At 40.8% G+C, this 12,673-nt stretch overlaps 2 protein-coding genes across 2 annotated transcripts; one reads left to right on the top strand and one right to left on the bottom strand.

Annotated features, from left to right (window-relative positions):
* Positions 1-125: 125 nt before the first annotated feature.
* fam241a (family with sequence similarity 241 member A) lies at positions 126-3,241 on the bottom strand. Its single transcript, XM_076300737.1, has 2 exons — positions 2,971-3,241; positions 126-1,949 (listed from the first exon to the last, which is right to left on the bottom strand). The coding sequence occupies exons 1-2, from the start codon at positions 3,091-3,093 to the stop codon at positions 1,662-1,664; spliced, it is 411 nt and encodes a 136-aa protein (XP_076156852.1). The 5' UTR covers positions 3,094-3,241; the 3' UTR covers positions 126-1,661.
* A 230-nt stretch (positions 3,242-3,471) lies between these two features.
* On the top strand, positions 3,472-10,228 carry eif4eb (eukaryotic translation initiation factor 4eb). The gene is made up of 7 exons (XM_076300736.1): positions 3,472-3,696; positions 4,776-4,879; positions 5,397-5,492; positions 5,645-5,708; positions 6,219-6,332; positions 7,922-8,061; positions 8,774-10,228. The coding sequence occupies exons 1-7, from the start codon at positions 3,661-3,663 to the stop codon at positions 8,886-8,888; spliced, it is 669 nt and encodes a 222-aa protein (XP_076156851.1). The 5' UTR covers positions 3,472-3,660; the 3' UTR covers positions 8,889-10,228.
* The last annotated feature ends 2,445 nt before the right edge of the window (positions 10,229-12,673 follow it).

Below are 12,673 nucleotides of genomic sequence, written 5' to 3'. Positions count from 1 at the left end.
TTCAAGAGAATTTGCGTACGGAAAAAGTGGTAAGCGGAATAATAAGAAGTTTCCTAGGAAGAACAGTACAGTGCATTTTCATGCACTGTAATTATACTGAAGAGGTAAATAAAGCAGACTTTAAGAAAAGGTATTTATGTTTATTACCATAATTAAAAAGTGCATTCAACATCCTTTGTATTGCAAATATGCATAACATGTTTTCTTTGTTAAAAACTGCCATTTCAACTGATATGTTAACATTTAAAAAATAAAAAATAAATGATTAGGAATTCCTTGTGACAATATGGCACAAAGCATGGCCTATGGTGGGCAAGACTCAACCATTCTCAAGTCCTTGTATTCCCACACCTGATTTTACAAATGTTACAGGTGAAGATGTAACATGTGGCACCAATGCTACACAGAAGAAATCATTATTTCCTAGCCTTACTTATACCACAATGTCTGTGCTTAATTAATGTATCATCGTTCAACCCAAAGAGTGTTAGTAAACAGAAAGCAGCTTGCAGTTAGACTTAAATTGATCCTGGCACAATCACAATCATTTTTTTTGTTGAATAGAAAAAAACTAAGAACAGTTAATCACTCCCTATACCTACAGCACTTTCCTTTTTATTAGCCGCAGGACAGTGTTTTATACAAGTAAAAAAATACATCAATACCATAATAACTGCCCTGTGTATTCACCTCATAGCTTAAGAAATTTTGCAAAATCAATGTATAAACCGCGGCTAATATTTGGGAAATTACGGTATGTGATCAAAACTTCATTCATTCCAGTGATAAAGGATATATTAAGTTTACACATCATATCCAGTATGTCTTAACATTTCATTTTAATAAACACTTATTTAACATTATACACTGTTATTACAGTATTTAGACAGGTCTCCTATGACCTGGATAGTGTACACAGTGTAGTATCCTGCAATAAGTTAAATCCTCCACCAAAAAAAAAGAAAACTGGAAAAGCCATCTGGGAGCTTACAGTATTACATCCAACAACCCATTCATATTCCCATGCAGTGCTCATTCAAGGGAAAGCATGCATTCAAGTAAATAATGTTAATGAACAACCGACTCGGGTAAGAACCACTTGCAGCTTGTGTTTCCCATGTTAACCTACTATATGCAGAACCGGGGAAACATCACCCCCTGTTGGTGACACTGCAGGAATGCAGGAAGACTGCAGGAATGATTTGGGGACGAAGCAAGCAACATTAAAGCTCATGGTGACAGCATTCGTGTTTCAATACGATTTGCTTGTTTTTGAACATTAAGTGCAATGTACTGCATAAACATTCATGCTAGTCATAAATATGCATAACGCTCCTCCACCGTTTACTACACATGCACCCATGTAAAGGAGCTTCTCCCTGAATGTATTTCAGATAGTACACAAATGACTGCACGTTTTTTAAAAAAAAACTCAAGGTAGAAAAACCCGTTAGAAAGCATTACCTCTATTTTGTATCTTACTAGCTATTGGGTAGACAATTTGATATGTAGGCATGTGCCTCTTGTACGCTCTCTCACTCTTCATAGGTCTCACTCACACTCGCACACACGTACACACAGTGAGGGAGGCACACTGCAAACGTATACATTCCCTTCACGTTTTGCCCAGTCTGACTTGTGGGTGACTGTAGATTATTAGGCTACTTCTGCATGTAGATGATGACAATGCACAGGGTTCCGACCAAGCCCAGCGCCTGGATGCCCAGAAACCAGATCAATGCCCAAAAGAGCAGGTACACCACTGGCTCCACGATCTTCTCCCCGAAGTACAGCTGCGTGAATCCTATCTGTCGCAGGCACTTGTTCAGCTCACCGAAGAACGTACCCAAGCGCTCACAATCGTCAACTTCCGCTGCCGCTGGTTCTGGAACAACAGGCGCTCTTTCAGCCTGGGGTCTGGGCGCGGCACGGGGTCGCGGCCTGACCCGCTAGTCCCCATATGGAAAGAGTGAAGAGAACATGCATTAGGTAGGCATAGTAAAGTTCCCTCACCCATTCCAATTACTGCACATATCAAGGCAACATATTTTATCGGAATGTTACACCGGCGAATATTCTTAGGCCTTCCACCAACAACAAACCAAAACTTGTTGAATTATTTAAAATAAACTCTCTTGGCAATAATATATTAAACAAACTACATTGCAGTCTCTATGACAGTCTCCATGAGTCTCTAGAGCCAAAATAAGACGCACGTGTCATTGCCCTAGGACTGATTAGGTCAGGAAAACCTGAGGGACGATGTATCCGATACTGTGTATTCTGATTATGTGAGCTGCTTATCTTTGCAATGCGAGTGAGTGCCACCAGCATTCTGCTCTGTTCGTTGCCATAAATACAGAGGCTGAACACGGGCTTCTCTGGAAGGAATTAAGTTACACTTCCAGTCCCCGCACACAGCGATTCAAAACAGTATACAGCGTCAACTACAAAAATGATAATTAGAAACAAGGCGCATCAAGGATATTTCACTTAGAACTGGCTACTAAGATCAATAGCATATCTGTTATGCTTCGGGTTCGTTACTTTCTGAGGGGTATCATTCTAGCTTACGTCCATTTATCGTAACGTTATTCTACAGATACATACACGCAGTGTATTAACCATGCGTGTAGATGATGTTATGACTAAGCCCTTTGAATGATCCCGGAAGTTGTTAGAGGTTGTTATGCTGTACAACGGCAGTTGTTTTTGCATGTTTACAATCTGGTGTGCTCGTTACTTGTGCATTCATATCCAATCAAAGCCGTTTTTACTGGTCGAGATATAGTCTTCATTATCCACATGCGTTGAACTGCAAAAATCACGTCTTGGTGAACTAACATTATTCGTATTCAAAGACACTGCAACGACATATATTTCACCGTCGTGCTCTAGATTAAAGTCAATATATTCATTAATCAAAATCACAGCTGGTTAATGCTGAAGAGCCAATCCGACCTGACATACCTGTTCCGTTAGCCTGTGAGAATTCATGTTAGCAGGGTAGAGGTACTCATACCTCCGATCTAACTCTGCGAGACGACGATGAAGTTCTGGGACATCATTTACAGTGGACGTTTCGGTCGACATTTTAAACCAAATTGTTGCAATATTATTTCATTAAAGTTCTCCTCTGCGAGAGGTTGAAAGTACCCAACGCTACGGCAGTGGGAGGAAATGTTTGGAGAGTCTTCCGGGCCTGCACGTTGGTGACTCTCCTGCCACCTAGGCTCCTCCCAAAGCTTGCATTTGGGCTGGTGATGTGTTCACCGACTTGCTGGGAAAGGCGTGGATATGTTTTTATATATATATATATATATATATATATATATAGTATGCATGACATATATCTTCCATACTATATATTAAAAAAATCCCCCCTTGAGCAGGTTCATAATCATAGGCGCTTTTATTTTAATCTCAACAAAGAAGCTGAGCTGGGGTTCACGACCACATTGTAACAAAACTTTACAATGACGTTTCAGTTCGTGAATGTACTCCAGGCAGAATACTGACCGGTAGTGGTACTGCAATAGAAGTGTATACAGACATGCAAAGTCCATTGAAAGTTCACTGCTGACCAATCTAGTTACGAATATCTATGTCCGTCCTGCTGGTAGCCCAATCCAATGGGCATGTACGTTCCATACGCGGCCTATGAATCAGTCACATAAGATGGCGACTGCGGAGCCGGTGAGTAACAACAGCTATTCCCGAGAAACTGTGAAAGTGGTCATAAAAACTGCATTTAGGCAACTTAAAATTCAAGTCGAGTTGAATTGCATATTAGAGAGACGTAGATATTTCCCATCGTTTTGTTGTTTATCGTAGCCCTTAAAGTGGGCTGAAATTGGTCTCTGTCTGCCTCTGACCTGATAAGTTGGGAGTGGACTTAACATGCTTGTGAGTCTCCGAAATTAACGTTAGCTTACTAGTTTTCATAAACTCTACGGCAGATGTAGGCCTAATGTGCGTGTTTGGCATTTAGAACACGAACAACCATACTCTTTCTTAATAACGTTAGATATACCCAGTCTTTGCCACCCAGAACTTGGGGTCGTTACCACGCTAGCCAAATTTACGATAAACGGAGAACGTTGAAGTTAATATTAGCCTAGCGATACTCGGCTAACTTACCCTATGTGGCTTTCTTGCCTCCTATCTGAAAGTACATAAAGTGACTTGCACAGGTGTTGAGACTGTTAACAGCTGTCGACCCACAGCGCCTTGTCAGCTAACGTTAGATCATGACAACTCGTCACACTGTTCTTGTTGGTGGTTGGGAAGTTTGTAAGTTCGAAACATCATGGTTCCAAATCGTCAACGTCAAGCCCCCACCAACTACAATCCGCCCCCACTCCCCCATATGCAATGAAGTTTAAATTGATTTTCTTTATTACCACAAAAACCTGGCGCGGTATAAAACATTAAAGGTAGCGTGTCATTTTTGCCTTATTAACGTCTACCATCTGAATTATGACTTGATATCCCAATTCCTCTTGATGACCAGCTTTACCCCGTTGGCCTAGCAAATTACTTTGCAGTCCCAGCTGGAAATTCCATAAACGGCACGCAGGCCGCAGAGCATAAGGGCCCTGCATAATAAAGAAGATAATATTACAATAAAATTATTCGGTTTTTTGCATCCTTCATGAATTACAAAGGTATGTCAAACTACACATTTATAAAGTCATAATCGGCGGGAAATCCAAAGTGGTCTCCTAATTGCATATTGTGTACTATCAATATCACGAGTATTTCCTCATTTACAGGAACTTAGTCAATCCCCTTCCAAAAATTCAGAGGAAATTTCGGAGGAGACAAGTCTTGAGGTTGTAAATCCTGAAGGCTATATCAAACACCCTCTACAGAACAAGTAAGCACTGTACCATAGCCTACATTAGCACATGTGGGAGCTAGTAGCAGAAACAATTGGAATTTCCTCCAATGACCCAATATAACATGACTGCCTCCCCACTTTTCTCTGTTGACAAACTCATTATTTTTATATAGTACATCTATTAATATTATTGCCTTTGCAGCAATACACTAGATTGCCTATTCAAATAGATATTGTGCTTCAAATGTTCATGTTGATAGATATGTACCCTTTTGAATATAAAAATTGATCACTATTTATTTTCATGATTTATTATCATGATTTTTATGATGAAGCAGCCATCTATTGCTAATCATATAGCTCTTGCTAATCATATATTCTGGGAAGGTGGGCTAATCATGGCATTGGCCAGAAGTTGAAGCACCTGAAGTATGTTATGGAAGAACGGGCAATTATAATAAATTGTGTCCAGAATCCGTCCAGTTGTCCTGTGGAGTATTCCAAATGAATCAGTGGGCATCGGATGACTAATGTTGCTGGTCTGCCTCCATAGATGGTCTCTTTGGTTCTTCAAAAATGACAAGAGCAAAACTTGGCAAGCCAACCTACGGCTCATCTCAAAATTTGACACAGTGGAAGACTTTTGGGCGTAAGACTTTGAACTTAAAATCCTTTATAAGATTGTACTATAACAAATAATACATGAATAAACACTTTTTTTTTATTTAGAATGCTTTTCTATGCCGTTTATTTGATTTATTTCATGCTCTCTGCATTAACCATTTCCTTATGTCATTTTAGATTGTACAATCATATTCAGCTGTCAAGCAATCTGATGTCAGGCTGTGACTACAGCCTGTTCAAGGTGGGTGTCAATTAATAGAAAATCAAAGATTGGTCACATTCCGTAGTAACGTAGCAACAGGGGTAACAAGTAACAAACGTTTCGGCCTTGTGGCCTTCGTCAGTGTGTCAGTTAATAACAATATCATTCTTGTAATCCCTGATATACTTAACCAGATTGATGAGTTATTAGACCACTTAGGCTGCTTTTCAAAATGTCCAAAGTCAATAGAAACCATAAGCATTTTGTGACGCCATAGACTGCCAGTTTAGAAATATTTTAAGTATTAAAAATATTATCACATTGCTAAAATTGAACTGCAAAGTAGTGTAATAAGCACTGACAATGCAATTCAGTACCCAAAACTTAAAGGTCACTGTTTCCAGGTACTGATGGCATTGCTGTGGCTGTATCGTTGCCATGACCCAGCTAGTGGTCACATCTTTGCTTCCCTAATAAGCTTACATGCTTTCTTCTGTTGTCGCTGTGGCTTTGTGGCTTAAATGCAGTGTGTAACTCTTCACCTTGCAGGATGGCATTGAGCCCATGTGGGAGGATGCCAGGAACAAAAAGGGCGGCCGCTGGCTTCTCACTCTCAACAAGCAACACAGACGGGTCGAGTTAGACCGTTTCTGGCTTGAGACGGTGAGGTCAAGTCACATTTATTTAAGTAGCGCATTTTTGTATGACAAAGGGGAATTCTCCCATATGTAAGGGTGAGAATGGTGCCTAAGTAAAAAAAAAAAAAAAAGCATAACTACATGCATTTCACTCTGCGCGAATTCTCCCCTTCGCTTAAATCTGTCATTTACACGCTATAGAAGTTTTTGGGAGGAGCAACCCCAAAATCTGGGCATTTCTTATATATACAACTCTTTCACACATTCTGCCATGGCTTAAGCACCTTTCCAGCTATGCTACAGGTGGGCTGTATGAAGGTCAAGCGCCACTACAAGGTGAAACTGCATATTGCTCGATGTCGGCAGTAGGCCTAGTTCTAAATACATGTAGGTTACACAGAACGTTACAAATTAACATTACAGTATCACACATGTGGTGCTTGATATGCTGATACAGCTTCATGTTTTCCCCCATTACAGTGTCACACAGTGGCATATTTCCCGACATTGCCTTATCCATGAGGCTACGTTGTTAAATAGTGAAAACCTCGTTATAATCACCCACTTTGGATATTGGCGCTTACCGCCTGTGCATCTTCAGTTTTAACTTGACGTGAAGTCATCATCCCAGAGCTTACTTCGTTCGAATCTGTTCATTTCTTTCCAATTTCACCGAAGTCATCCATACATTTCCACAGACGTTTGCACTGTTGTCGAGCAGCGTTTGTTTATATTCGCCTGTCTCTTGGTTCATTTGTAATAGAGGCTGGTATTGTTATCCCAGTCTCGCTACTGTATTCGAAACTGCAGGTGTCAGTCTACAGCTTCGTTAGCATAGATAAATTGATATAATGAGAAGCAGCTGCTATTGAAACTTTCTTTCTCAACAGTGAGTTTTTAAATTATGGACACCTCAAGCACATCTTGACTCTTTATTAACAAACCTCAAAGCAAAAGTGTAATTTCGTGAAGTCAATTTTTTGTTAGGCAATTTTTTGTTAGGCATTTTTCTGTAGGCCTTCGCTATTCAGTTTTGCTTACGTTTTCAAAATCAAAGACTTTTTGTGTTCTTTCTGGATTTAAATGACATTCAGAAATGAGAAAGTCCACGTTCCATGTTTTCATATCAACCTAAATTAACGAGGTGGTGGATCAGTGGATCAGGTGGATCAGTTTTAAATAAATCACTCCTCTTTCATAAGGCCGCCTTGATTTCAAACTTATGCGCTGTGGGTGTGACAGAAGCGGGAATGGGAGAATACTTGTAACACAGAAGTGTGTAACTGAGGTGCGTTTAAAAAAAGCTTACACGCGAATGGGAGAATTCCCCCCAAAGTGCAACCCAAAGCGCTCCACACGCAGACATCAACACATAAACAGACATATTAATTAACAAATAATTGACAATAAACAAAAACATAATGCCGGACGGACCGGCGTGCATCTGTGCACCTCACAGCAGAGTTTTCTGTTCTTCAAGGTCAAAAGTAGAATGTAGTACTGATTCTAATGAAAATAAGAGTTCATTATACAAGGTCACCGACAAAATGAAGACTGTAAGAATGGTAGGTTAATGTTGTGATTCCCTCTCTGTCTGTTGCTGTGCACCTTCAGCTGCTATGCCTGATCGGAGAGGCCTTTGATGACTACAGTGATGAGGTTTGTGGTGCTGTGGTCAATATCCGAACTAAAGGAGACAAAATAGCCGTCTGGACGACAGACTTTGAAAACAGAGATGCTATTACCCATATAGGGTAAGACACAAATATGCGCAAGCATATATGCATACAATGCAGCAATCCAGAAAATAGAAAATACAATTCAGTAAACTCATACATGCATGCTCATATTCAGACTTATTATACGGCTTTTCAGAGTGCTGCAGAAAGTTTTATTCACATGAATGGGCCATCTTAACATTCGGAGGTCTGTTAAATCTGTAACATGACCGCTACAAAATATATAAAGACCACTGTAAATGGCAACAGGTTTTGTGCTTCTGATTCACGTCATTTATATCATTCTGCGAGTAGTTGGTTCGCTTATCTTGAAAGTGAAATTCAGCAAGTAATACGTTGCCACACAAAACCTGAAACTTTCAAGTTCTATTTGTGTGGCAAACTATTTGTTTTCTCAGCGGAAGCCACAAAACGGTAACAAAATAATTTTGAAAGCCCCATTGTGTGAAATTTCTTTACTTGTTTTGGCAATTAGCCGTATAATAAGCGGGATAATGTATTGTCCGCTGGTCATTATCGGAAAATAAGTCCCTCCGCTTTGCGTCAGGGTCCTGTTCGGCCTGTCGGGACTTATTTTCCGATAATGATCGGCAGACAATACATTATCCCTTACATGATCTTCACTATAGATATTACCAGCCGTTAAATTACATTACAGTTAGATAAGTGTGTAGAACAATGCATGCAAACTCATACTCTACTTCCTCCCCTGTTGTTTGGCTAATAGGAGAGTGTATAAGGAGAGATTAGGACTGCCTCAGAAGATGACCATTGGCTTCCAGTCCCACACTGACACGGCCACTAAAAGTGGCTCCACTACCAAGAACAAGTATGTGGTCTAAAGGCAGACGCTCCTGCTCGGAGTCCTCGTGTCTGACTGTTCACACCACGCCATCTCCTCACACAGATATGCCAACTCGCACGTGAAACATACACACACACTCACTGCAAACCAAAGCTATCAGACTCTGACTATTTCGAAACATATATTTACACGGCAACATACTGTACACATGGGTGCACATGGGCGCATGTGTACAGTAAACCAAAGCTACAGTAAAAAGCTGAATTTCAGATTTTGACTGAATCATCCTACCTTCTTTCCATCCTACCTTACTGAACACTTTGACAAAAACACAGAGAGATTCAGCAAACACATTCACAAACAGTGCCTTTTGTTTTTATTTTTTATTTTATTTGTAAGTATTTGTTTTTGGGATTTCTCCTCACAAGAGGGCGCTCCAGCACCACTGCTTTGGAGAGCTCTCTAGCAAGTGCCTCTGCACCAGTCTAAAGACGTCACCATGGAGACGTCACACATTTTCTTCATTCTCTAATGACCCTTCAGAAGAAGGGAGTCAGTCTGAAATTTGAAAGTAAAATCACAAGTAGCCTTCACACCGTCGTGCCGTCAGAACAGTTTACAAGCAAAGTGTTTCATTAGATGCAAGGTGTTGGCAAAAAAAAAGTGTGCTGCTGATGTTTCTGGTTCAGATGCTTCCCGTAGAGTACGCATACGTACGCCAGTCTTGCATGTTAAAGCACTACACACCTCTCCGGTGGAAATTGACCCTCAGCTCAAATGCACACAGACTAAATCATTCATGGTCCTCTCCCCAAAAAAACGCACCTGGTATCAGACAAGAGTGGTCCGTGTGTAAGGAAGTGTAAAATGTTCAATGTGGTCTTATAAAACTAAACCTCAATGTTGATTTATTTAATGTTTGAAAAAAATAAGGAAATTGTAAAAAACAAAATGCAATATACAATATGGATTTCTGTTGTAATGTTTTCACATGGCACTAGCCATGCCTTTACACCCAATATTTAATTTATTTTGACATTTGATGTTAATTCAACTTTTTTGCATTTCCTTTAGAATGCATGCAATCAAAGTCAATGTGATCTTCATATGATTGCCTTTTTTGGCGTATTAACATAATTAAATCTTTGGTTTTTGCAATTCAATACAAGCGTTTTTTATATTGTGAATTATTTTATGCAGATTTGATCTCTACATTCCTTGTGAGAATTTGTAAGATAATTGAATATTATTGAAATTATGCGAATATTAACTGATGCTGTTAATGGAATGAATTGTACTTTGATTGGGATTGGACTTTGACTACTCGGTCAGAGCACAGCAGTATTTGAAATAAAGGTTTTTGAGAGTTTCAATTTATTTCACTAAAATTGACACTGCTATGCAAACTTTACGCTGTAAACCCTTAGCTCAAAAATCCAGCAGTAATTCTCAACACCCCATTCAGTGATAAAGCAATACTTAAGGAAACTGTGTTGAGTCGATAAGTGAATTGTATATTGTACCACTCTTTTTCACAAGTTTCCATGACAAACCATTTGTAAAACCACCATATGTAGCAAGTAATCGGCGATTAATCATTTATAAATGCCTTATCTAGAGCAAACATTGGCTGATGCTACAGCGGACCTCCTTGTGAAATGTGAATTTGTTACTTTTTACCACTTCACCAGGGATGGATTACTGCACGGGCCTACCGGGCCGAAGGGGTCAGGGGGCCCTGAAGACCAAGCCTTTGCATGGAATCATTGCCTCAATATCAACACATCAGGATGTATGAATCTGATTGAATTTAGTATTGGCCATCCCCAAAATGCACCAGAATACAGGAAATCACATCAAACAAATTAAAAATGTTCTGGGGGAAGACCCCCAACACCCCCCTCCCACATATGCGACAATTAGTGGGGGGCCCTTAAAACATCTGGGCCCAGGGGCCCGAAAGTTCATAATCCGCCCATGCACTTCACTGTGGCATGCCACTGAAAACGTGTGAAGACACATCAGTGGCCACTTCCGTGAGGTTATGCTGTACATCCCGAAAAGTGTTGATGAGTTCCCAGCATGTCGGCTTCCATGAGATATGTTCCCATATGCCTCCTGAGCGCTCCGGAGACTATCACACCTCCCATGAGTGCCCCTGGTTGGCTTATCTAGATGCCTACGGAGTGTGCTCTTAATACTTGTGTACAATTTGTGCGTGTCCAGGTCAAGTGCCGACTACAGCTGAGTACAGAGAGTGAGGTTAGACCACAGAAGAGGAGCTCTTCATTGCAATCTAATTTTTAGCCCATGTGCCAGCACACATCAGTGTAATTGCTTTAGATCTCCATCATGTGGAGTACAAACATCCACCAGAAAGGGCACTCTTCATGTTTCCATGTTGTTGCAGTGTAGAGCACTCATCTGTAAGATTGGCAGAGCAACTCTATTTGTGCAGAGTGTCTGCACAAATGTATTTATTTATTTATTTTGTATATGCAAGCTACAGTTACAGTATTTATGGAAGTTACAGTATTTATGGAAATTAACACCAGCATCTGTGCAGTGTGGTTGTGTTGGCCAGAACCACAGCTTTTAAAATTCTTTTATAGGAAGATGTAACCACAGCAATATGGGTAAGCATTACTGAGAAACAAAAACCCTCTCTGGCTCAGCATCAGAGGGTGAAGGCTGAAGGTTGTTAAAGACAGTAGTTACTGAATGTGTGAGCTTCAGAAGTCCAGTGTTTTGTGGCTTTTTGAAGGAAGAGATGAATGGATATGGACACATTACATTTTAAAGGGTCCCGCGGTGATACTGCATCATGTGTGTAACGGCTCCAGTGGGATTGTATATTATTCCCTGTAGTATAGTCGTCCACTCTTTCTGTACTCTTTCAGCATCTAAAGCTTTGCTTTGAGGTTTCAGGTGTCAGTGATGCCAATTCTCATGCCAAGTCCACCGGCTGAGAATGTAGAATCGGAATGGATGGGTGTTGGGAGTGGCCACTGCCCATAAAATGTGCATGTGCTGAGGGGCGGTGGTGGAACGCGGCAACCAAACAAACAAACCTTCAGCCCACAGCGCTGACCCCCATTATACAGATCCCACCAGTCATCGATTGGCGGAGACATTGAGAGTGCAAGGGGAGAAAAGCTCCATATCCCTTTGGGTTCAATAAATGAGCCTGAGTCAAGAGGGCAGGCAGGCAATCAGTGTGAAAATTATATATATATTTCACAAATGCCAAGGCTTTGGAGCCTCCACCCTACAGCCCCTATAGGTTTAATCTGTTTATTCAGAGTGAGCTTCACCACGTTGGGAGTGTGTGTACAGTAGTGGTGAACGAATGCAGAGGCTCAGGTAAACAGCAGATGATGTCCCAGTATGACAAAACTTAAGGGGAAAACATATTGCTCTGTTCACAAGCCCTCTAACCGCCACCATTACACCCATGCCACCTGAAGTTGAAAGTATATGGTTGTGTCATGAACTAAAATTATCCCCCAGCCAGAGTCAATAAACAGAACTGTATTTCTCAGTGGTCTTGCAACCCTTGCTGTTTGCCATATCAATAGCTGTTGTTGCCTCTAACCAGTCATTAGACATGGTCTTGTTTGTCTTGGTTGACAGCTACATAGATTTATTTGAGGAGCGCACACCCATTTAACGCTTTGTGGAAGACGAAATTGGGGATGTCACTTTCGTGTCTACAGGGGTATAGCGGGCGCAGTTAGCCGAACTAATGCAGAGGAATGTCTAGTGCTCCTGGACGGGCGGATGATCAGAATGGAGAGGGGGGATCAGGCCATCGCTCACGGG

The sequence above is a fragment of the Alosa pseudoharengus genome, unplaced genomic scaffold (genome assembly GCF_046254945.1).
Source record: "Alosa pseudoharengus isolate Yale_2024_CS ecotype anadromous, Long Island Sound unplaced genomic scaffold, YU_APseudo_1.1 YU_APseudo_1.1_scf_22, whole genome shotgun sequence".
NCBI classification, from domain to species: Eukaryota; Metazoa; Chordata; class Actinopteri; order Clupeiformes; family Clupeidae; genus Alosa; species Alosa pseudoharengus.
Note: the sequence above shows the minus strand (reverse complement) of the source record. Positions and strands in the feature narration are given on the sequence as shown.

Excerpts from the sequence above, each read along its gene's own strand:
- fam241a (XM_076300737.1), bottom strand. The coding sequence starts at position 3,093 with ATGTCGACCGAAACGTCCACTGTAAATGATGTCCCAGAACTTCATCGT. Across the intron at positions 1,950-2,970 it reads CTCACAGGCTAACGGAACAG|CGGGTCAGGCCGCGACCCCG; the intron begins GTATGTCAGGTC and ends TATGGGGACTAG.
- eif4eb (XM_076300736.1), top strand. The coding sequence starts at position 3,661 with ATGAATCAGTCACATAAGATGGCGACTGCGGAGCCG. Across the intron at positions 5,493-5,644 it reads ACAGTGGAAGACTTTTGGGC|ATTGTACAATCATATTCAGC; the intron begins GTAAGACTTTGA and ends ATGTCATTTTAG. Across the intron at positions 5,709-6,218 it reads GTGACTACAGCCTGTTCAAG|GATGGCATTGAGCCCATGTG; the intron begins GTGGGTGTCAAT and ends TTCACCTTGCAG.